The 25,560-nt window shown below is 43.6% G+C and overlaps 1 protein-coding gene across 4 annotated transcripts in view; it reads right to left on the bottom strand.

Annotated features, from left to right (window-relative positions):
- Nucleotides 1-541: 541 nt before the first annotated feature.
- Nucleotides 542-25,560, bottom strand: part of RNF168 (ring finger protein 168) — a 30,595-nt gene continuing 5,576 nt past the window's right edge. For 2 of the 4 annotated variants that reach the window (XM_048862833.2, XM_048862832.2), the window contains 7 exons: nt 12,012-12,355; nt 8,107-8,183; nt 6,145-6,321; nt 5,151-5,275; nt 3,652-3,739; nt 1,865-2,934; nt 542-1,575 (listed from right to left, as the gene is read on the bottom strand). In XM_048862833.2, coding sequence (XP_048718790.1) covers nt 1,491-1,575; nt 1,865-2,934; nt 3,652-3,739; nt 5,151-5,275; nt 6,145-6,321; nt 8,107-8,183; nt 12,012-12,312 — 1,923 coding nt within the window. In that variant the 5' untranslated portion in view covers nt 12,313-12,355 and the 3' untranslated portion in view covers nt 542-1,490. Of the gene's footprint in view, nt 2,935-3,651; nt 3,740-5,150; nt 5,276-6,144; nt 6,322-8,106; nt 8,184-12,011; nt 12,356-22,100; nt 22,186-25,560 lie in introns of all 4 variants that reach the window. The other 2 variants (XM_048862834.2, XM_048862835.2) reach the window with 2 other exon arrangements.

The raw sequence follows: 25,560 nt of genomic DNA, 5'->3' as shown, positions 1-25,560 counted from the left end.
CATGCTGCTATTATTATTGTCATAAACATCAGAAGACAAAAAGTCATGCACAGCTTTTTGGCTTGTCCCACTGCTTATGCTTTCCAAAAATTATTTTAAAATGCTGTTTACACCAGTGGTTCTCAAACATGGGTCCAGGGCCTCCTGGAGGGCCATGAACAGGTTTCAGGGGGCCACCAGGCAGGGCCAGTGTTAGACTTGCTGGGACCCAGGGCAGAAAGCTGAAGCCCCATTGTGTGGGGCTGAACCCCAGGGCTCCCAGCCCTGCCACCTGGGGCTGAAGCATGAGCAACTTAACTTTGTGGGGACTCCTGCAGTGTGGGGCCCCAGGCAACTGCTCTCCTTGCTACACCAATGCTGGCTCTGGCTTTTATATGCAGAAAAAACAGTTGTGGCACAGGCAGGCCATGGAGTTTTTGTAGCTCGTTGGGGGGCCTCGAAGAAAAAGGTTGAGAATCCCTGGTTTACACCCAAAATTTAAAAACGGGTATTTTTAGTCTTCCCTAGGAAAACAATGGCAAAATAATTAATTCAAGTTACATAGTGATGAAAGCCATTTTAATTGATACAAAGTCAGAAGAAACAGCAGCTGTATTGTGGCTTGGGAACATCTCACACTTAAACCATGAAAAGTGCTTGACCTTAAAGACTAAACTCAGAGCCAAAACACAGTTTTTGTTTTGGAATTTTTCATTCCAAGTACACCCAAACTAATTGTTGTTCAAACAAATGTACAGATCAAAATAAGATTCAAACATTTACTGTAATACTCATTCACTAAAAATGTGAATATACATAGAATAGTGTCATCAGTATTTCTGTATATTAACATTTAGGTAAACATTTGGCAAGTCCAAATGAAACAAAATTGTTAATTTTTGTTTCCTCACAATGCAGACAAATAGTAAACTGGGAATTTCAGAGAAGTAACGAGGAAGGAGAAATGTGGGCAAATGAGAACCCTTTATCTATCTTTTGTAGCCTGCAATAACTTTTCCTCACAGGCCTGAAGTTTCTTGTATTCTAGACAAACAGCAATTCAGATGAATTATAAAACTCTGATATTATTTGCTTATTTGAACAAAAACATTTAACATGTACCAAAAAAGCAAAGCAGGAGGAAAATGGTTACTGACATAAAGGGATGATATCCTACAAAGACAACAAAAAGAAAGGGTAGTCTTATAACCAGCCAAATAAACTAACTCAAAACTGGGAATAAACCTAGTCCTTATTCACACTTGTTGATTCATTAATTATAACTTATTCCAAATTATAGTCTCTTTATCTTGACTTTTCCTCCCCCACCCCCCATTTTCCAGTCTGGTGATTTTGTATATTATATACTTTTGATGAAATTCATCATATTGTTATAGAAAAATAAGTAATGCTAATTTATCCAATATTTTCTATAGTAATCTAATTACAAAACTGTGAGGGAAAAAAACTACAACAGACATGGTTAACTGTCATATCTTCACCAGCCAACACTAATCAAGCAGGGTGAGGTTCCAGTCCAGGCCTTCAACATAATGCACAGCAGCTGTGTTGATGGAAGTCTGTAGTGCTGTAGCCCTGCAGTGAACAAATAATTGAAGATACAGACTCGTTCTGTATTTAGTTAAGAAATTAACTAAAACTAATAAGGTCTGGAGAAAAGGAAGGCATTAGAGGCTTCTTGGCTCAACAGCACTGTATAATTCTGAGTGCATTTATGTTCTAAAATGATCCTCCTTTAATACAATCAACTTAAAAGTAGCTGTTTACAAGAAGCTTTATCTGATACCAGGAAGGATACTGCTTTATTTCCCATCCACCCCACTGTGCCTTCATAGTCCTATTGATCGTTTACTTTGAAATAGACCTCTTAAACATCTGAAGGATTGTCTTTTGCTTATTCTTGGTCAACAGAGATTGGATATCCTTTGAGGCACAGCTGTTGACACAGTTCAACACTTTTCCTCCTCTGACACTGGGCGATTTCATCTGGAGCTTGGTGGGAGGCTGCCAGTTCTCATTGTGGGAGCTTCTTCGCAGTTTCCGATGACTCATTTCAGTCTGGCTCTTGGGAGATGTCGACTCACTTGCAGTCTTATGACTACCTCTCCCAGTTGGAGATTCCTCCAAAGATGGAGATGCTTTAGGACGCAGAAGGTACTCATCTGGAGAGCCTTTCTTTCGGTTTAATGTCTTTTGCTCCCTGTTTATCTCTCTCTGAAGTTGTAGAGCCAGGAGCCTGTCTTGCTCCTCTTGCTTACGCCTCTCATAAAGCTGCTTCTCCAAATCTATATGCATTTGCACATTAAGATCATTTACCTTCTCCTCTTGGTCTTCAAAAGTTTCTGGAAAAATTTTCCTCCTTTTATCAATCAAGCATAAATCAACTGCTGCTTCAGTTGGAGATTCTTGAGATTTTCTTTTTGGAGTTTCCTTACTGTTCTGTAACACATTTTGTTTCTTTCCTTCAACTGAGCAGTTTGCAGCCACTTCCATGAGATTATGGGATGCATCCCTGTTCTCTAATTTGCCAGACGTCACAGAATCAACCACTTCCTGAAGAGAAGAGCTAATTTCTACACATTTTTCAAAGTCTATGTTTTCTGTACATGTAGAGTTATCATTTTCAAAGGCACTTCTGGCTACCTCTCCACTGGAAGAAGGAAGTCCAGTATCAGGCCTTTCCTGTTTTGTGACATTGCGAAGTGCATTTGTAATTTTATCTACCTGATAGTTTGCTCCTGACAGACCTTCCCACTCAATGGGATGAGACCCCACTACAGGAGAGGTATTTAAATAAGTCAGACATGATTCTAAAAATGAATCCTTAACATTTCTGTCTTGAACAGTGGAGAAAGTTTGTGGAGACAATGTTGGCATTTCCTCTCTATCCTTTTCTTGCCACATTAAGATGTCCTCTTCAGTGTTATTATTTTCCTACAGAAAAGATAAGGCAAAACTGAAAACAAACCGATCAAATACAGCTTGGTGAAAAGTTATTCTATAAACTTTTACTTCTGTTCAGAAACGTTTATTGTGCTCTGATAAGCTTTTATATAAATAGAAAATTTGATAAAATAAAAAGCACGTTTCATTTCTGTTGGCTGCATTAGCTCTGAAAGCTAGAGGGTATTAAGTTGGATTCTTTTCTGGCCTGTGCACCAACAGAACTATTAACCAAGTCACCATTGTACAATTCTTGTTGGGGATGATGCACAAGTCAAAATGAATACAAGCTTGCCTTCCAGATGCTATGTTGAGTTTGCAGTTAAAATATTTTTTTTGGTCAGAAAAGTAGAGGTCTCAAACATAAGGCGAAATTACCCCTGTTTAGCAGACCTTAACAATGAATTTTCTGGCTCCAACACTTGATATCAGAGAATCAGAATATATATTTGGATCTTGCAATTTTTCACAGAGTAACAAAAATATATTTTGCCTAGTCAGTGATACAGATTGTCTGGATGAAATGCTTTCTAAGGCCATTTCTGAAATTCTGTTTAAATACAACCTTTACCTTTTTAAGATGACAGTGTGTTCATTTTTATGGCTATATATGTACTTCCAGTCTATATACCCTCAACAAAAAGAAAAGAACATGCAACTACTAATAAATTGTGCCATATATAACTTCAATATGGAGACATAGATTACCATAGAAAAGGAGTTATTCCTGCCTTTTTCTGCTTTTTTAGAGAGCGACATTGATACCGAGGCACAAGGCGATTTTGGAGACAGATACCTTAAGGGGGGGGAAAAAAGCACATAGTAAGACAAAACTTTAAGCATCAAATTAAAGTCTGAGAGTCCTCCACATTTCTCTGAATCTTCAGATCAGTGTAGGTGAGTGTCCCACTATTATCTTTCACATTACCCTGTGCTGAAATACTGTAACATTCAGTAGCTTCTAGTTACCATAGATTACCAAAAAAAAAAAAAAAAAAAAAAAAAAAGTATGCTAAAAAAGTAATGCAGATCACCACTAGAATCCAAAGATTACGCGATAGCTTATTTTACAAATGAAAAACCATTTACCTATAGTCGTTTTGAAGGTGATTTATTGCATCAACAAGAAACAAATGCTTGCCATTACACTTTCTAAGCCTCCTTGAAGCCATGAGAAATAGTTCATATTTACTTTAAAAGGCAATAGTGATTACCCAGTGTGGCTAGCAGCCACAGCTGGAGGACCATAAAGGGTCAAGTTCTCTGATCCTAATTGGAAGACTGGATGGCATACAAGTCCATAAGGACTGAAGAACACTTCTCTGAAAAGGTTTCTATTCCTTTTCTTCTCTGAAAAAGTGAACTTAAAAACGAAAGGTTTCAGAGTAGCAGCCGTGCTAGTCTGTATCTGCAGAAAGAAAAGGAGTACTTGTGGCACCTTAGAGACTAACAAATTTATTTGAGCATAAGCTTTCGTGAGCTACAGCTCACTTCATCAGATGCATCCGATGAAGTGAGCTAGTGCCACAAGTACTCCTTTTCTTTTTAAAAAAGAAAAGAAGTTAACAGAAACCGATCTGCCAGGAACAGAACTAAAGGTGAGTAACCAAAGGGGCCACAGTGATCAAGTTTAAAGAATATATCAACATAGAATAAATTCAGCCTAAGAAGGCCAATGAGACTACAACAGGATATCGAGGCAGAACACAGTGATCTTAAAGTGAGGTTACAATCGAAAGAGTCAACTATGCAAAGGCGGCACTTGTTATTCAGTAGATCTACCTGTATATGTCAAATCTTATCTGTTTACTGACGTCTTCACTATTTGCACTGCAGCTATAGGAGAACAAGACTGATTCTATTCTTGGCTATACATCAACAGAATTACTAAACGAGCTCCAACTGCAGAATCTCTATTGCTATGTCATCTCAGAGTAAGAACACAACTTGACTTTCAGATTCCAGGTTGAATTTGCTCTACTGACAATTAGAAAATCCATCTTTTTATCTGTTACCTGAGCAAGTTTGATAAGGAAGTAGTTGAGAGAATCAACACAGACTGCCAATGTGCTCTTTTACAGGGGTACATTTTCAAGTTTAGCCACACTTATTTCTTTCCAAACTAAAAACCATATTTCTCCTTTCACATGCTGTGTATGTTGTGGAAATGTACCAACAAATCTTGGACAGAAAGCTTGATTACTTACTTTTGGATGTCTCCAGAGTTGCTTGATTTGTTCTTTGTCTTGCATGAACTAATTGGAGATGGGCCAGACGTGTGACTGTTTGCAAGTAAAGGAGTGCTGAACATGTGTTCACTGGTGGACTTGTTCTTTAATGACAGGAAACATAGAAATTAGACAAAATTGAAAATAATTGTGCTTCTGTACACAGGATTAGTTATTTGCATGAATTTTTTGGTGCAAACAAGAAGTATAGATAGGGAACTGCATTCAGCATGCATTAAATTTACCTGGAGGCAGTGATATCAGGAGAAGAGGAGTTTTTCCATTAGTGATAAATCCATTGTTTTTCATTAGTATACTGGACCCTTGCTAGAACATGGGATTTGGGATCCATGCGCAGTACCGCGTTAACGTGGGGGGACAGCGTTATAGCAGGGACTGCGTTAAAATGAACTGCAATTAAAGTAATTTGGGGATCTATGGCCGCGACCATGTTATATGTGAATTCGCACTATATAGACGTGCGTTCTAGTGAGGGTCCAGTGTATTACCACAAAATGGCAGGTTATATCAAAATGCAACTGAGGCATGTACATCCCACATCTATATATATTTCAATGGTTAGGATTCTTCTAAGTTACTCTTTCTCAAACAATGCCATTGCGTTTTCCACTCCTAAACACAGGCTACAGACATTAACCTCCTCCAAAAAAGCATTTTTTAAATGACGGGAGAAGAGAGGAGCTCCTGGTATCCAAGAAGGTGGTTACTATGGATGAGATTTTAAATCAACTACTGGTAAGCACTTCAAAAAGTGGAAATTTTTATTTTCTCCTCTCTTTTGTTGGATTTTAAACTTATTTAAGCACTGAATATTTAATGTTGGGTTCCAATATAAAATTTGAAGAATTTTTTTGAAATTCTTCATAAGGATTTTTGCATATGCTCTGGAAGATATAAAGATCACTCACTTTGAGATACACACTGCTCTAATGCCCCCAAGAGCCAAACTCACCAGATTGATACTCAGCTCCCATGCCAGCTCTTCATCTTGTTTAAGCTGTTCATCCATCTCTCTTTGCCTTTCTTCTGCCAGCCTGTGCTCTTCTTCTTCCTCTGCTAATAGCCTTTGAATGTACTCCTCACTTGCTTTGCTCTCCTCTTGTTCATGTGCCCGCCTCTCTGCCTTCACCTGTAAGAGAAGTTTCTAAAAGATCTCAAATTAAATTTCAAGTGAACCTGCAGACAACACATTAATTACACTAGAACCTCTCTATCTTGCACTTCATTAATATGAACAAAACATTCACAAAAAGGCACTCTTCATGTTCTCAGCAAACATTTAATAGCAGAGTGCTGTGAAACTTCACTATTAAGACTTCACTAATTTTAGCATATATACAGGATGCAATCTAGGATACTATTAAGTATTAAAGAATCAAGTACACTAATGAGCTACTTTTTAATTCTTAGAAAACTGTATTTTCAAACTTGCTAATTTGCAGGATTCAGTGATTTGCAAAGGGTCTCCCAGTCAGTGTGAAAAGGTTACTTACCTGCAGCTAGAATTCTCCAACTACGTGTATCTACAGAGAACCTTGAGAAAAACATGTGCTGCAATACAGTAGACTGGAAACCATCCACATTGCAATGACTGCTGAAGCTGTTCATTCTCTCATACAGCCGATCATTTAATGCAGGGATATGGAAGACGGCATAGCACTCACCTCTTTCAATTCCTTTCTAACCCTTTAGAGCATCAAAAGAACTTTAACATAGTAGGGTGGGTGAGTATGGCTTTCTTGATGCAATATACTGAGAACTCCAGTTATGGGTTAAAAATCTTTTCTTCCTTTAGGAATTACCTCTGCAGACTTTCTTGCTTGGGAGATCAGCCAGAAGAAACCACCCCAGTCAGACTAAAGGCACTGTGTTTGTTCTGCATTACTTGACTACAGATTGGAAAAGCCTGAACTATAGAGTGGAGGTGTAGAAGTGGCCCAGAGAAGCATGTTTTAAGGTGCTCATGAGTGTCTGACCTTGGCAAACCCTTGCAGGGCTCTGGGCTGAAGACTGGTGGAGTGGGAGGGCCCAGGCTCCCTTACCACCCTCTAACCACAAGGCACCATCTCTTTCAAGTGCCAGCCATCACAACCTTTCTCCATTATTCCATCAATGCCAGCCTTGACATCCCTATAATCTCTTTCCACACATGCTGTAAGAGGAAGGTTGCACATGATCACTGGGTTTGCTCAACTTCCTTGTTGCCATAATGAAAAACAATGCAGCCATCAGGAAAAGGTGGTACAAGAACATTCATACTTTGGTTCAAATCGAAAATCTATAAAACATTATTAGTACCATGTTTAATTCCACTTAGAAGGGTCCTAAAGTCGAGAGTAAAAAAGAAGCAAGTGATCGAATAATTCCTGCACTGAGCCCAACAATTTGTGGTTAAACAAGAGCATGTCTTTAAAGAAACATCCAATCTTTATTGAAAGATGAAGATTGAGAATTAGTCACATTCCTTGGTAAACTACTCCAATGGCCACCTACGACAACTTAAATCAGGTGTGCAATTTTCTTGTTTGAATTTTTATAGCTTTGACTTCCGGACATTTGATATTGTTACGCCCTTGTGTGCTAGATTAAAGAGCCCAGTAGTATCAAATGCCCTCTCCCTGGATAGTGTCTTGTACATCATGATCAAGTCACCTCCTAACCTTCTCTTTAATAAGAAAAACTGAACTCAAGTCTGTCACTGTAAGGTGTGTTACCAAACCTCAAACCATTCTTGTAGCTCTTTCCTCTTCAATTTTCCAACACAGCACTAAACTTACTTTCTATTTTAAAAGAAAGAAAGAGGAAAGTTATTCTAATTAAATAGTCAAATACTGGAGTCATTCTATACATACAAGATTCAAATAAATCAATAGTCAAGGCAGTTACTACTTTAAACAGAATTTTCTAGACTTACCTTGCTAATCTCTGCCTCATATTCCTGTCTCAGTTCCCCAGGCTTGCTTAGCTGATGCAGTGGTTGGGATATGCAAACTAATCCAGAGAAAGAGAGACGGGGAGTGTGGGGAAAACAAAATGATCACTTTAGATAGCTCAGATTTTTATAGATTATTTTCATCCTATAGTCCATTACAATTTCATATTATCCTAGTTTAACTTAAACCTAAAATATGCAGAACACAATCATATCCAATACTGCACCTTAACTCAACTGTGTCCACCTAGTGGGAACATGCAGTATGTTCCAATTCAGTGAGAAAGCAAATACATCTCTCAAATCACTTCCAGCTTCCCTCACCCTCTATGACAGGGGTGGGCAAACTTTTTGGCCTGAGGGGTTCTGAAACTGTATGGAGGGCTGGGTAGGGAAGGCTGTGCCCCCCCAAACAGCCTGGCCCCTGCCCCCTATCTGCCTCTCTCAGAACCTCCCACCCATCCAACCCCCCCTGCTCCCTGTCCCAACCCCTATCCACACCCCCGCCCTCTGACAGGCCCCCCGGGACTCCCATGCCTACCCAACCTCCCCTGTTCCCTGACCACTCCCCCCCCCGATTACCTCCCCAAAACCTCCACCCCATCCAACCGCCCCCTGCTCCCGGACTGCCCCCCAGGATTCCCTACCCCTTATCCAACCCCCCGCTCCCCGCCCCCTTACCATGCCGCTCAGAGTGGCATGTCTGGCAGCCACGCCACCCAGTCCGAACGCTGCCCAGTAGGAGCTTGCAGCCCCGCCTCCCAGAGTGCTGGCGGCACAGCGAGCTGAGGCTGCAGGGAAGGGGGGACAGCAGGGGAGGAGCCAGGGGCCAGCCTCCCCGGCTGGAAGCTCAAGGGCCGGGCAGGATGGTCCCACGGGCCAGATGTGGCCCACAGGCCGTAGTTTGCCCACCTCTGCTCTATGAGGAAAATGGCCAGGCTTCCTTACACTTTAGGATAGTGCAGCATGAAATGTAAAGATCTTAAAGCTGACCTTCAAAGGAAAAAAAAGAGTCTGTGCCCTCTTTTGTTCTTTATAGTATATAAAGACAGCCTGAAATGTGTGTTGCTCTGTTGATTTGAAGCTATTTCACAGGATTCTCACTCTTGAGCGCTAAAAATTCTTGACTGGATAGAACTCTCAAAGCTAATCTGTTGCAGGGCTTCACCTCCATATATCAACAGAGGAACATTCCCAGCCTGGATTGGCAGTGATAGAGCTCACTGGTGTCCTCAGATGTCAGTTTCTTTTTCAAATAAATGGAAGAAATTTATCAATTCATAGCTGTACAGGTAAAGCCACTCAAACTCTGATGACAGTGAATGGACAAGTGAGATTCCTGTAAGATTATTATTTTCAAAGAAGCAAAATTAAGCATGTCTCCCTCCTTCTTGATGAAGGATATGATGCCCTGATTACTTGTTTGAAATTTCTGGGATATCAGGCTCTGAAGGTTCTTAGAGCAATCAGAACTGCCCTTATTTTGCAAACACTAATGTGCAGGTTTCATCAGTGGAGCAAGTTCATAGCATGTGCCTATAATTTTATCACTGCCTGATCTAGTGTGTATTGTTGCTATTTTTATTAAATGGGACATTTCTTGAGCTATTTACTTTCTAAAAGTAAGAGTCCTTTCCAAAGCCTTGGCTGGGACGATTTAGTTGGTGTTGGTCCTGCTTTGAGCAGGGGTTGGACTAGATGACCTCCTGAGGTCTCTTCCAACCCTAATATTCTATAGTCATAACATCTTCACACGAAGACAAAATCTGTATAAAACAGCCACAAATAGCCAGGAAACCCAATTTAACACCAAGAGACAATCTGTGTTCCTGTTGCGAGCTTTATTTGGGGCCATCAGGCCTAGGGTGCAGGCTGCAGTGCAACAACCTCCCATAGTTTTGGGATTCCCTTGTCAGGCAGTCTGAGGGCCTGGCTGTCAAGTTACAGTCTGTCATCCCCCTGTGCTTCCTGGGTTCTCTCAGTCAGCCAGCAGAGGAGGGAAGGGGTACCAAGGTCCTCCCTCTCCAATGGGGAAGTGGTGAGGAGACAGTCTCAGACCCTCTTAGCTAATACACTAGACCAGCCTCTCCTGGGCCACTTCCTACATCTCCTGTTCTCTCTTTGGCTAGGGGTGAAATCCCCACACACTGCTTCCCTCTCAGCAAAGGGCTGCTCTCACAGTCTCAACAATTCAGATAATCATCTGGGGCTTCCCAGTTCACTTTCAGTGTCTAGTTGTTTCCTCTTGTTGGAGTGGGAGAGAAGGGGGTGAGGCCCCTCGCCTCTTGGTCAGATCTTACTCCAGTCCAGACCTTTCCCCTATAGATCGCTTTGTCCCAGAAGCTACAGGACCTTACGCCTAAGGAAATTCTGCGCCACTGCGCAATGCAGAATTTTGCAGAAATTAATGTTGTATGTGCAGAATTTCCTTTAGCCCACAAAAATGGGCTGCAGTGCTGCTGGCCACCACTAGGGTCCAGTGGACCTGGAAGAGCCCAACTTTCACATAGAAGACACTGCCCATCATAGTCTCCTGAGCAACAAGTCTGTCTTTTGATATTTAAATACAGAACAGCAAAGATACTGAAATAATTTGTTGAAAATCCTGAGGAAACCTCAGGAGTAAATAAAATCAACTGATGTCAGTGAAAGCGTTCAGCCCTCCAAAACTATTTGGTTGGAACTTCCAAAGTCAATATGAAGTTGGAGGGTTAAGACCCAAGGCTGAGAATCATCATGATGATGATGTTGATGATGATGATATCTAAAGAATTTTTTTCAATTTATTTTACCTTAGAAATATCAGGAATGTCAACATGGGAGCTGAGGTCGATATAACTATGTTGTTCAGGGGCATGGATTTTTCACTCCCATGAGCGACACAGTTATTCCGATATAGGTCTATAGTGTAGACCTGGCCTAAATAAAAATCATTCTAACTCTCAGTTAACCACGTTTCACTTCCCTATGACTGTGATGCCAATCCTAGTAGTTGTCAGAACCTTGGGCTCGAACCCATACCCACCGTTTTGTTTGGAAGTAGCCTAGGCCATCAGGCCACACCGACACATTAGGTTACAAGGGAATTCACAGACTTGGTGGGCCAGCTTTCAGGGTTCCATGACCTGCTTCTTGACTGACCACAGGATCTTGACCCTGATTGGTTGGTGACTATATATAAACTTACTGCCTCACTTCTGGGCTTGTCTGAGCAAGAAGCCATTGCCTGCTAGTTGCTAGTCAGACCCACCTGACCCTGCCTTGCCCCACCTGACCTCATCTGGCTGCCTCGCCCTAACCCCAGCACCCTCCTCGCTGTACCTTCCCCTTGGATTAGATCTTCCCTTGTGTTAACTCTGACCACCACTTGGGACTACCCATTGCCCTGCCCAACTTCCCGTCATTACAGTAGTCTATCCAGCAGTCTCCCAGGCTGTGACCTGGTGTCAGTAAAATGTAGCCAGGGCTTGGGTATTTTTAACCATGTCACTCATACTATGTTGGTGATCAAATAAAAAGACCCAAGCACCATTTACATTTACAGCCTCCTCTATTACCACTACTGGTAATTTTCCTTGCATAGACAAGATGCCCATTTTTTGTGTAAAACACAAAACAGAAAAACAAATGTGCACTTTTGAAAAAACGAACATACATGTAGCTTGCCTTCTTTATATTACATAAAAAAGGGCACAAGCTCATTTCTTTCCTTTGCAAATTACCTTTAACAACAGCAAACTAGTGTGAGACTGCATTTCCCAGATGATTCAATAATTTAGCTGTGCCAGCAATTACTTTATGATCTCACTTCATGACATCCAAGCTCACTAATACCAATTACTTTGCGACAGCACAAACAGATACAAGACAAATGTCATTTTACTTACTGTCCTCTTCCAGACCCTGTCCATTAACTCTGCGCTGGCATTCTTCTGGGTAATTCTTTTGAATCCTTTCCCACAGTTCCCAATTGATAAGAGTATTTTTGCGGGCATTATATCGTGCCCAAGAAGAGACCCGCCGGCGGCAAAAAGGGCAGTACAGACTTGCCTTTTCTACTGTCAACTGGAAACAAGAGTTACAGAGTGTGTGGTTGCATGGCAGGGTCACTGGCTCCACAAAAATTTCCATGCAGATTTGGCAAAGACAGTCAGTCAAGGAAAGCGGAGCCTCAGATCTCTTTGACATTTTGATTCCAAGCAAAAGAAGGAGGTTAATGCAACATCAGTACCTGAAGCCAAAACAAAAAACGCATTTCTTAGTTGGTACTATCAAGAATACAATTTAAAACAGAGTTTAAAATGTTTGCTGAATAATGTATAAAAAGGCTTGCGCTATCAAAATGTGTGCTTAATCAGCTATTTTTGTTCATCACACCCAAGATTCCAGATTTCCAGAGTAAACTGGAAATCCTTCTCAAAGTCATCCTGAAATGTTACACAAAATGCTTGGAAATGAACTGCAAAGTTTTGCACAAATCCTAAATGCTCTATTATAAAATTCCAAAATAGAAGGGGGAAAAAATGTATGCAGGGCTTGAAAATTTACATGCATCCACTAGCTACGGTGAAAAATACTTTTCCCAACATACCCCTTTTCCCTTACAAAGATATGCCCCTTGCAACGCCACTTGTGGGATGTGGAGTATGCTGAACACGCAGGTGAGAAGCCAAGCCCATTTGCCCTATTTCCCCAGCCCCTCAGTTCAGGGACAGGGAAGGTATTGAGATTTCTACCAGGGTGATTCCCTTAATTAAATGGCGGATGAAATTCAATGTTGATAAATGCAAAGTAATACATTTTGGAAAACATAATCCCAACTATACATATGAAATGATGGGTTCTGAATTACCTATTACTAGGGCCCCACCAAATTTACAGCTGTGAAAAATGATTAACAGACTGTGAAATATGATCTCCCCTGTGAAATCTGGACCCCAGCCAGCAGCTCCTATCCTGCACAGGGCTCTAGCTGCTAGTGCCCGCCAGGGATTGAAACAACTTCTTCCCCTGTAAGACCACTCCCAGGGAAGGTCAGATCCATCTCTGGGATTCTCCCCAGCTGCAGGAAGCTCCACAGCTCCAGCTGTTACACCCCTCCTCCCTGCCCCAGAGGCTGTGGCTCCAGCTGTCACCCCTCTGTGTGGAGAAGCTGCGGCTCCAGCTGTCAGCCGGCCACGGGGAAGGGAAACTGCAGGAACCAGACCTATGGTAACTCATCCTGCAATACCCTGCAACCCTCACTTCTGTGCTGCTGGTGGCTTTAGAGATGGGTGCCCAGGCAGCAGCCTTCCTCTCTGGCTGCCCAGCTCTGAAGGCAGTGCTCCTGCCAGCAGCAGGGCAGAAATAAGAGTGGCAATCCCACAATCCCACTACAATAGCCTTGCGGCCCCACCACCACCACCTGACCACCTTTTGGTTCGGGACCTTCACGGTTACAACACCGTGAAATTTCAGATACAGTAACTCCTCGCTTAATGTTGTAGTTATCTTCCTGAAAAAGGCTACTTTAAGCGAAATGATGTTAAGCAAATCCAATTTCCCCATAATAATTAATGTAAACAGGGGCGTTAGGTTCCAGGAAATTTTTTTTCATCAGACAAAAGACATGTATATATATACACACACACATACACACACAGAGTATAACTTTTAAACAAACAATTTAATACTGTACACAGCAATGATGATTGTGAAGCTTGGCTGAGGTGGTGAAGTCAGAGGGTGGAAAAGGGGATATTTCTTAGGGAATACCTTACTGCTAAATGATAAACTAGCACTTGGCTGAGCCCTCAAGGGTTAACACATGTTGTTAACGTAACCTCACACTCTACAAGGCAGCACAAATGGAGGGAGGGGAGACTGCATGGCAGAGAGAGACAGAGACACCACTGCCCACACTCTAAGTACACTGCCTTTTTAAGTAGATAAGTAAATTGAGACAGCAGCTGCTGCCAGCAAGCTCGTCTGTCCTGAGCCCTGTCGTGTGTCCCCCCTGCTCTGAGGAGATGGGGTGCAGGAGCAGAGGGGAGGGGGACACCCTGACATTAACACCCCTGTTCCCCCTCCTTACCTCACCGCACAGCAACTAGGAGGCTTTCGGGAGCAGCTCCAAGCCAGAAGGCAGGCAGGAGCAGCACAAGGCAGTGGGGGGAGGGACAGCTGAACTGACTGGCAATTGACAGCCTGCTGGGCGGCTGCAGCACAGGGAACAGGGAGCTGATGGGGGGGCTGCCTGCCGACCCTGGTTCCAAGCCCCCACCAGCTAGCTCCAATGGGCTGCTCTTCCTGCAAGCAGTGGACAAAGCAGGCGGCTGCCAAACAACGTTATAAGGGAGCATTGCGCAACTTTAAACAAGCATGTTCTCTAACTGATCAGCAACATAACAAAACATTAACCCACCAGTGAGGAGTTACTGTGTAAACATCTGAAAATGTGAAATTAACTAATTTTAAACACACACACACACACACACACACTAAAATTGACCAAAATAAACCATGAATTTGGTAGGGCCCTAATAATAAGACCATAACTATCATAATGCCACTATACAAATCCATGGTAGACCCACACCTTGAATACTGCATGCAGTTCCAGTTGCCTTATCCCAAAAAATACATTTTAGAAGTGGAAAAGACAGAGAACGGCAACAAAAATGATTAAGTGTACAGAACAACTTTCATCTAAGAAGAGATTAAAAAGACTGGGACTATTCAGCTTGGATCAGAGATGACTAAAGGGGTGTATGATAGATCAGGGGTTCTCAAATTGGGGGTGGTGACCCTCAGGGGGTCACAAGGTTATTACGTGGGGGACGCAAGCTATCACCCTTCACCCCAAACCCTGCTTTGCCTCCAGCATTTATAGAAGTGATAAATATATATATTATAAAAAAATGTGTTTTTAATTTATAAGGCGGGGGCTTGCTGCGTGAAAGGGGTCACCAATACAAAAGTTTGAGAACCACTGAACTAGTAGGACTATATATTTGAAGCCACTTATTCCACACCATTACTGGAAAAGATGAGCATTCTCTCCTCCCTCTTGCTGTGTTTCCCAGGGGAACATTTCCAACACTGTACATATTTTCTAGCCTCTGGTTTGAGGTCCCCTTTCTCAGTCAACACCTCCATTAACTGCATCATGAAATTTGTCTATTCTTGTCTGTTTAACTGTTACCAACATGATTCTGAACACTAGTAAAGAAAACTGACAAGAGTCTGGTCAGATTTTACTGACTTCATCTGGCAAAGCTCTGAACAGAAGCATAGGCAGTGGGATTGTCAGCAGACTTAGCCCTGGTCTACACTACGAGTTTAGGTCAGATTTAGCAGCGTTAGATTGGTTTAGCCCTGCACCCGTCCACACTACAAAGCCATTTTTTCCCCAACTTTAAGGGCTCTTAAAACTGGTTTCTGTACTCCTCCCTGATGAGTGGATTAGCGCAGAAATCAACCTTGCTGGGTCCAATTTGGGGTAGTGCAGATGCAATTCAACGATATTGGCCTCCGGGAGCTATCCCAGAGTGCTCCATTGTGACTGCTCTGGACAGCACTCTCAACTCAGATGCACTGGCCAGGTAGACAGGAAAAGCCCCGCGAACTTCTGAATTTCATTTCCTATTTGGCCAGCGTGGTGAGCTGATCAGCACAGGTGACCATGCAGTCCCAGAATCACAAAGAGCTCCAGCATGGACTGAATGGGAAGTACTGTATCTGATCACTGTATAGGAAGACGAATCCGTGCTATCAGAACTCAGTTCGAAAAGACGAAATGCCAAAATATTTGAAAAAAATCTCCAAGGGCATGAAGGACAGAGGCTATAACAGGGACCCGCAGCAGTGCTGTGTGAAACTTAAGGAGCTCAGGTAAGCCTACCAAAGAACCAGAGAGGCAAACGGCTGCTCTGGGTCAGAGCCCCAGACATGCCGCTTCTATGATGAGCTGCATGCCATTCTAGGGGGTGCCCCTACAACTACCCCAGCCCTGTGTGTGGACTCCGTCAATGGACTCTCACGCAACAGGGATGCGGATTTTGGGGACGAGGAAGAGGAGGAGGTTGAAGCACAGCAAGCAAGCGGAGAAACCGTTTTCCCCGACAGCCAGGAACTGTTTCTCACCCTGGATCTAGTACCCTCCCAACCCACCGGAGGTGGGCTCCCGGATCTAGAAGGCGGAGAAGGGACTTCTGGTGAGTGTACCTTTGTAAATATAATACACAGTTTAAAAGCAAGCGTGTTTAAAGATTAATTTGCCCTGAAGACTTGGGATGCATTCGCGGCCAGTACAGCTACTGGAAAAGTCTGTTAACACGTCTGGGGATGGACTGGAAATCCTCCAGGGACATCTCAGTGCAGCTCTCCTGGATGTATTCCCAAAGCCTTTGCAAAAGGTTTCTGGGGAAGGGCAGCCTTCTTCCGTCCTCCATGGTAGGACACTTTACCATGGCACACCAGCAGCATGTAGTCTGGAATCATTGCATAACAAAGCATGGCAGCGTATGGTCCCGGTGTTTGCTGGCATTCAATCAACATCCGTTCTTTATCGCTCTGTGTTATCCTCAGGAGAGTGATATAATTCATGGTCACCTGGTTGAAATAGGGGAATTTTATTAAGGGGACATTCAGAGGTGGCCGTTCCTGCTGGGCTGTTTGCCTGTGGCTGAACAGAAATCTTCCCTGCTGTTACCCACGTGGTGGGGGGAGGGGTGAAGCGATCATCCCAGAGAATTGGGTGTGTGTGGGGGGGAAGAGGGTGAGTTGGGTTTGTGCTGCACGTTAACCTGAAAACCGCAGCTCCTCCTTTTAAATGGCCAACCCAACGGGTGCTTGGTATGTGAAATGAGGGCACTGCTGTTTGAAACCATCCCCACATCTTAGGAAGGTTAAAGAAGCCAAAAGACTGTGGCTGCAAGCTGAATTCTGTTGCCCACTGGCCCTGTGCGTGTCATCTCTCACACCATACCGGCAGGCCCTCAATATAAGGGGCAAAATGCGACCTTGTAAACAAAGCACACATACTATGTAATGTTAACAGCTTGGTTCACCATGAAAGAGTCTACCCCTTGTTCTCTAAAATGTGTCTTTTTAAAGACTAATCTCCCTTTTTTCCCCTCCTGCAGCGGCAAATGTTTCATCGCTCCACGTATCATCTCCGTCCCAGAGGCTATCAAAGATTAGAAGTAAAAAAAAAAAAAAAAAAAAACCACACACACACACGCGATGAAATGTTCTCTAAGCTCATGCAGGCCTCTTACACTGAAAGAGCCCAGCACAATGCGTGGAGGGAGACAATGTCAGAGTCCAGGAAAGCACAAAATGAACGCGAGGATAGGAGGGACGAGCAAGAGAAGAGCTGGCGTCAGCATGATGAGAGGAAGCAGGACGCAATGCTGAGGCTACTGGAGGATCAAACTGATATACTCCGGTGTATAGCTGAGGTGCAGGAAAAGCAGCAGGAGCACAGACCACCGCTGCAGCCCCTGTGTAACTAACCGCCCTTCTCCCCAAGTTCCATAGCCTCCTCATCCAGACACCCAAGAATGCCGTGGGGGGCCTCCTGGCACCCAACCACTCTACCCCAGAGGACTGCCCAAGCAACAGAAAGCTAGCATTCAATAAGTTTTGAAGTGCAGTGTGGCTTTGTCCTTCCGTCCTCCCTTACTCCCCCACCCCACCCGGTGCTTCCCTACTCCCACCCCTCCCGGGCTACCTTGGCAGTTATCCCCCCATTTGTGTGACAAATTAATAAAGAATGCATGAATTTGAAACAACAATGGCTTTATTGCCTCTGCAAGCGGTGATCAAAGGGGGGAGAGGAGGGCGGTTGGCTTACAGGGAAGTAGAGTGAACCAAGGGGCAGGGGTTTTCATTAAGGAGAAACAAACAGAACTGTCATACTGTAGCCTGGCCAGTTATGAAACTGGTTTTCAAAGCTTCTATGATGTGCACCACGCCCTGCTGTGCTCTTCTAACTGCCCTGGTGTCTGGCTGCGCGTAATCAGCCTCAACCTCCCGCCCGCCATAAACGTCTCCCCCTTACTCTCACAGATATTGTGGAGCACACATCAAGCAGTAATAATGATGGGAATATTGGTTTCGCTGAGGTCTAATCTAGTCAGTAAACTGCACCAGTGTGCTTTTAAACATCCAAATGCACAGCCTATGGTTGAACAGCTCCTGACTACTGTCCAGGGTGCCTGTGTATAGCTTCATGAGCCATGACATTAAGGGGTAGGCTCGCTCTCCAAGGATAACTATAGGCATTTCAACATCCTCAACGGTTATTTTCTGGTCTGGAAAGTAAGTTCCTTGCTGCAGCCGTTCCTACAGACCAAAGTTCCTGAAGATGCAAGCGTCATGTACCTTTCCCGGCCATCCCACGTTGATGTTGGTGAAACGTCCCTTGTGATCCACCAGTGCTTGCAGCACCATTGAAAAAGTACCCCTTGCGGTTTATGTACTCGCTGCCTTGGTGGTCTGGTCCCAAGATAGGGATATGTGTTCCATCTATGACCCCACCACAGTTAGGGAATCCCATTGCAGCAAAGCCATCCACTATGACCTTCACATTTCCCAGAGTCACTACCCTTGATAGCAGCAGCTCAGTGATCGCGTTAGCTACTTGTATCACAGCAGCCCCCACAGTAGATTTGCCCACTCCAAATTGATTCCCGACTGACCGGTAGCTGTCTGGCGTTGCAAGCTTCCAGAGGGCTATCACCACTCGCTTGTGAACTGTGACGGCTGCTCTCATCTTGGTATTCATGCGCTTCAGGGCAGGGGAAAGCAAGTCACAAAGTTCCATGAAAGTGCCCTTACGCATGCGAAAGTTTTGCAGCCATTGGGAATCGTCCCAGACCTGCAACACTGTCCCACCAGTCTGTGCTTGTTTCCCAGGCCCAGAATCGGCGTTCCACGGCATGAGCCTGCCCCATTGCCACCAGGATGGCCAAATTGCTGGGGCCCGTACTTTGAGAGAAGTCTGTGTCTATGTCCTCATCACTGTCCTCACCGCACTGCCATCGCCTGCTTTTGCAGGTTCTGGTTCTGCATATACTGCTGGATAATGCGCATGATGTCTAGAACAGTCACAACTGCCGCGGTGATCTGAGCGGGCTCCATGCTTGCCGTGGTATGGCGTGAGCAGGAGAGCAGAGTGGCAGCAGAAGCAGCGGGTGGAGGACGATGCTGACAGCAATATGGCGCCCGCGCAGAAAAAGGCGCAAAAAGATTGTTGGCTGTTGTTTTCATGGAGGGAGGAGTGGGGAGAAAGGGGTAGGCTGGCAGCAGACAGTGCAGTACGACTGCAAGCTGTCAGTCTCCTGGGTGGTCACGGTGCTGCTGGCTGGAAGAGCGACCTGAGGCAGAATGGTCCTCTCAAGGATTGAACTCACAACCCTGGGTTTAGCAGGCCAATGCTCAAACCACTGAGCTATCCCTCTGCCAATATTCCAGGCAGGACTGAATCTCCATTAGACAAAACTTAAAGAAGAGAATGACTGAGTCACTCCCGTTTATGTCCAGGGGCCCCTGACAGACCTCATTGAGGTCTTCCAGGAGCACCTGTGTCTGCCCAGGCGCCCCGACCGACCACACCGAGGTCGGCCAAGAGCTCCCAGGAGATGGGGAGGACGGCTACCAGTCGTAATGCACCATCTCGGGGGGAGGGATAGCTCAGTGGTTTGAGCATTGGCCTGCTAAACCCAGGGTTGTGAGTTGAATTCTTGAGGGGGCCATTTAGAGATCTGGGGCAAAAATTGGGGATTGGTCCTGCTTTGAGCAAGGGGTTGGACTAGATGACCTCCTGAGGTCCCTTCCAACCCTGATATTCTGATTCTATGATCTGCTGCCACAAGGCAATGAGCTGCTGCTATGTAGCAATGCAGTCCCGCACCTGCCAGCACCCAGGAGATGTACGGCGACGGTGAGCTGAGAGGGCTCTGTGGTTGCTGTGGTATGGCATCTGCATAGGTAACCCAGAAAAAAGGCACAAAACGATTGTCTGCCATTGCTTTCAGGGAGGGAGGGCCTGGCAACATACCCCGAACCACCCCTGCAATGTTTTTTGCCCCATTAGGCACTGGGATCTCAACCCAGAATTCCAATGGGGGGCGGAGACTGTGGGAAAGCTACCTACAGTGCAACGCTCTGGAAGTCGACGCTAGCCTTGGTACTGTGGACGCACTCCGCCGACTTAATTGCTTTCTAAAAAATCGACTTCTATAAATTCGACCTAATTTCGTAATGTAGATATACCCTTAGGGAAGCAACACTATATCTGAGACATGTTTGGAAGGTCATTTTCACAACTATAGAAAATACTTTATTTTGCAAAGTTTAGGGAACTCCTTGCTCAAGAAAGCTTCCTACTCACCATTGGCATGTGGATTTTTTGAGCCCTGATGTTGCTACACCCCAGTTTTTAAACAATCACTTGGAGGAACCCCTTCAGTGGGCCAGAACCCCATTAGATCTCATTGCTCCGAGACCATGCATCCTCACTGCCTCCTGGACTGAGCTACTGGCTCCCGCTCTCCTACTTCACATTGTAAGCTCCACACAGCGAGTCCAAATGAGATAGCCCCCTGGTAGAGACTTGTACACTCTTCAGGGACTAATGCACCCCAGCCAGTATTTGCAGTAAAGCCCCAAACAGCGTTTTCAAAACAGAATAGGATTTATTTGTTAACCGGACCACCACATTAGAAGTCCTTAGATTAGCATTCAGACATGACGCTTAAAGCACATAGTCCATTCTGGCCAAGACCCAATTCATCAGATGAGCTGTAATGAATTCTATTTTCAAGTTCTCTCTCTCTGGTGTCCTTTCTTAGTAAATTCAAAAGGTAAGAGAATCCATATCTCATCCAGAGCCCACACTTATCCCCACACCTCCCAGTCCCTTGCTCTCCAGGCAGGGCCATGCTTTGTTCACAGCCCCCCCCTAACCAGAGCTTCCCACTGTTGAGCACTGATTCATTAGTCACTGGAGCGTGCATTGTCTCTCTGGACTGGTTCTTGATCTGGGTTCATTTCAGCCAATTCCTTCATGATTTTATTTATTCCACTCAGACAGGGAGGTGACAAACATACCTATGTCTCTTAGTCTGCCCTTAAAGCAAACTTAATCCTTCCCCCACCAATGAGAAGCAATACAAAGTATGAGGGGAAACTGAGGTGCCCAGAGGATTCAAAAATATTATAGAAAATTCCCACTTTGTCACATCTGAACATAACCATTATTAATAATGAAATCAAAATGTGTATTTTAACAAGGTTAGAGACATTTACCTACTCAAGATCCTGAGCTGAAGACATTCTAGTTCTTCTGAGTGATATCACAAGTGTTATAAGCAGTAGTATCTGTGATATCATTCAATTCAGGCAGAGAAAAAGTCTACAGCACACATTTGTCAGGACCTAAGAGCGGTAATCTTGTTAAAATACTATTTACACTTTTTAAAATAGTCGCATGTGCACTACACTAGAATCTCAAGAGTTTTCAACTTTCAGTAAAGCCTTTCCAGTTTATCTGAAGATAAACATTTTTCAAAGAAATCATAAGTACATAATCAAAATTAAGCTAATATTGCTCATGGCAACTTAACATTTGAGTAATTTGATAACAGAATATTTATTTTTGCATCTGTATTCTCAAGTTACTTTTGCCAGCTGTGTACACAATTATATCACAATTGTTGTTTTGTGTTCATAAACATATGTCTTCCATTAGTCAAGGTTTCAATGCATTGCATCCACATGTCCTTTAAAAGTTGCTTACTACTACAGGACCCCAATTTTAGCATCATCTGAAGTTAACCTTCAGTATTGTTCTGTGGATCAACAACGGTTCTTGCTCAAAAGGATAGTTTATTTGCATTCACCTGGTTGACTAACCTAGGGCTAAAAAGCTGAAATGAAGTAATCAAAACTGAAAAGCATGCAAAAAAATGAAATGATATGCTGTATACCTTTGGTTGTCCAATAAGAATTTGTGATACTTTTATGGACCATCCCATACCTTCCTCAAAGCATTTTCCATCTGCTCTAATAGTACTGTGGAACACAAAATACATTTCATAGGCCCTGATTTAAAAAAAACAAACAAACATATGAATCACTGATACTCAGACTGAGGCTCGGGAATGCAAGCAGCTCTTTAATTTGCCTCCAGCACCTTTTTGCAGCACATGATATTAAAGCACTGTGTGATTTCATTATTAACCAATCAGGATGTACTTTTACTACGTTATTAACCAATTGCTGTTGATAAAATAATAATACTTGGTCGGTCATTTAGTTGTGAGAAAATATATCTATATATTAAAAATAGTAAATGAAACAATGAATTCACACTACAGTGGCTCTTTTGGGTAATGCTGATTGCTAATTTGGCTCCTGAACCACTGAGGTCGGAGTATCACTGATATAGATCAGAGCAGAACAAGTGACAATATATAATAATGAATAAGTGTTTTGTAAATGCTCCAAGTTACAATAGCTTAAGTTTAAATAACCTCTCCCAATGATATCCTCAGAACTACAGGGAACATTTATATAGGTAACAGTTAACCCATTCAGCTTGCATCCAGGACACTCTGACAACTAAAGAGGAGTGGGTAGAGACTGTTGGAATATGCAGTCCAATAACCAAGCTTTGGACATTCTGGGATGCATGCTATGAAATACAGCACTCACTTTCATAAAACATTATTATGGACAATGATGGAAGAGACTCTGATCACCTGACCAGGATGGTGATAGTGTCTGTGAAATGCTCAGGGGAGATTAGAGAGGCTATAAAAATAAAAAAAAACACCTCACTAATAATGGGGGATTTCAACTATCCCCATATTGACTGGGTACATGTCACCTCAGGAGGGGATGCAGAGATAAAGTTTCTTGACACTTTAAATGACACCTTTCTTGGAGCAGTTAGTCCTGGAACCCACAAGATGAGAGGCAATTCTTGATTTAGTCCTAAATGGAGCACAGGATCTGGCCCAAGAGGTGAATGTAGCTGAACCGCTTGGTAATAGTGAGCATACCATAATAAAATTTAACATTCCTGTGGGGATGGGAGGACACCACAGTAGCATTTAATTTCAGAAAAGGAAACTACACAAAAATGAGGAAGTGAGATAAATAGAAATTAAAAACTACAGTGCCAAAAGTGAAATCCCTGTAAGCAGCATGGAAACTTTTTAAATAGAGGCTCAATTTAAAAGTATATCCCAAATTAAAAAACATAGAGGATCAAAAAAGTGCCACCATGGCTAAAAAAAAAGTAAGAAGTAGTGAGAGGCAAAAAGGCATCCTTTAAAAAGTGGAAGTTAAATCCTATTGAGGAAAACAGAAAGGAGCATAAACTGTGGCAAGTGAAGTGTAAAATATAACTGGGAAGGTCTAAAAAGAATTTGAAAAACAGCTAGCCAAAGAGTCAAAAAGTAAGAGCAAAAAAATTTTTAAGTATATCAGAAGCAGGAAGCCTGCTAAACAATCAGTGGGGCTACTGGACGATCAAGATGCTAAAGTGGGATCCGCGATCGGCCGAACCTGCGGACGCGGCAGGTAAACAAACCGGCCCGACCCGCCAGGGGCTTTCCCTGAACAAGCGGCGTCCCAAGTTTGGGAAACACTGATCTAGATGATGGAATGGATTGCATCCTCAGCAAGTTCGCAGATGACACTAAGCTTGAGGGAGAGGTAGATACGCTGGAGGGTAGGGATATGGTCCAGAGTGACCTAGACAAATTGGAGGATTGGACCAAAAGAAATCTGATGAGGTTCAACAATGACTAGTGCAGAGTCCTGCACTTAGGATGGAAGAATCCCATAAACTGCTAAAACAGGCTAGGGAGCAACTGGTTAAGCGGCCGTTCTGCAGAAAAGGACCTGGGGATTACAGTGGACGAGAAGCTGGATAGGAGTCAACAGTGTGCCTTTGTAGCCAAGAAATCTAACTGCATATTGGGCTGCATTAGAAGGAGTGTTGCCAGCAAATCAAGGGAAGGGATTATTCCCCTCTATTCCGCACTGGTGAGGCCACACATGGAGTACTGCGTCCAGTTTTGGGCCCCCCACTACAAAAAGGATGTGGAGAAATTGGAAAGAGTCCGGTGAAGGGCAACGAAAATGATTAAGGGGCTGGGGCACATGACTTATGAAAGGCTGAGGGAGCTGGGGTTATTTAGTTTGCAGAAGAGAAGAGTGAGGGGGGATTTGATAGCAGCCTTCAACTAGCTGAAGGGGGGTTCCAAAGAGGATGGAGCTTGGCTGTTCTCAGTGGTGGCAGATGACAGAACAAGAAGCAGTGGTCTCAAGTTGCAGTGGGGGAGGTCTAGGTTGGATATTGGGAACAACTATTTCACTAGGCCCTGGTCCACACTGGGGGGGGAATCAATCTAAGTTACGCAACTTCAGCTATGTAAATAACATAGCTGAAGTCGACGTACTTTGATCGACTTACCGTGGTGTCTTCGCTGTGGTGAGTCGACTGCTGTTGTTCCCCCGTCGACTCTGCCTGTGCCTCTCGTGACACTGGAGTACAGGAGATGACAGGAGCGTGCTCGGTGGTCAATTTATCGCATCTAGACTAGACGTGATAAATTGATCCCTGCTGGATTGATCACTGCCCGCCGATCCGGCAGGTAGTGAAGACATACCCTAGGAGTGTGGTGAAGCACTGGAATGGGTTACCTAGGGAGGTGGTGGAATCTCCATCCTTAGAGATTTTTAAGTCCCAGCTTGACAAAGCCCTGGCTGGGAGGATTTAGTTGGGGTTGGTCCTGCTTTGAGTAGGGAGTTGGATTAGATGACCTCCTGAGGTCTCTTCCAACTCTAATCTTCTATGATTCTATGATCTTGGAGTTATTGTGGGTAGTTCTCTGAAAACATCCACCCAATGTGCATCAGCAGTCAAGAAAGCTAATAGTGTTAGGAATCGTTAGGAAAGGGATAGAATAAGAAGACAGAAAATGAGGAAGTGTATTGCCTCTACATAAATCCATGGTACACCCATATCTTGAATACTGCGTGCAGATCTGGTCACCCCATCTCAAAAAGATATATTGGAATTGGAAAAGGTTAAGAAAAGGGCAACAAAAATTATTAGGGGTATGGAACGGCTTCCATATAAGTAGAGATTAATAAGACTGGGACTTTTCAGCTTGGAAAAGAAACAACTAACAGGAATATGATAGAGGTCTATAAAATCATGACCGGTGTGGACAAAGTAAATAAGGAAGTGTTATTTACTCCTTCTCATAACACAAGAACTAGGTGTCACTAAATGAAATTAATGGGCAGCAGGTTTAAAACAAACAAAAGGAAGTATTTCTTCACACAACATACAGTCAACCTGTGGAACTCTTTGTCAGAGGATGTTGTGAAGACCAAGACTATAACAGGGTTCAAAAAGGAATTAGATAA

Source organism: Caretta caretta, chromosome 9 (assembly GCF_965140235.1).
Source record: "Caretta caretta isolate rCarCar2 chromosome 9, rCarCar1.hap1, whole genome shotgun sequence".
NCBI classification, from domain to species: domain Eukaryota; kingdom Metazoa; phylum Chordata; order Testudines; family Cheloniidae; genus Caretta; species Caretta caretta.
Note: the sequence above shows the minus strand (reverse complement) of the source record. Positions and strands in the feature narration are given on the sequence as shown.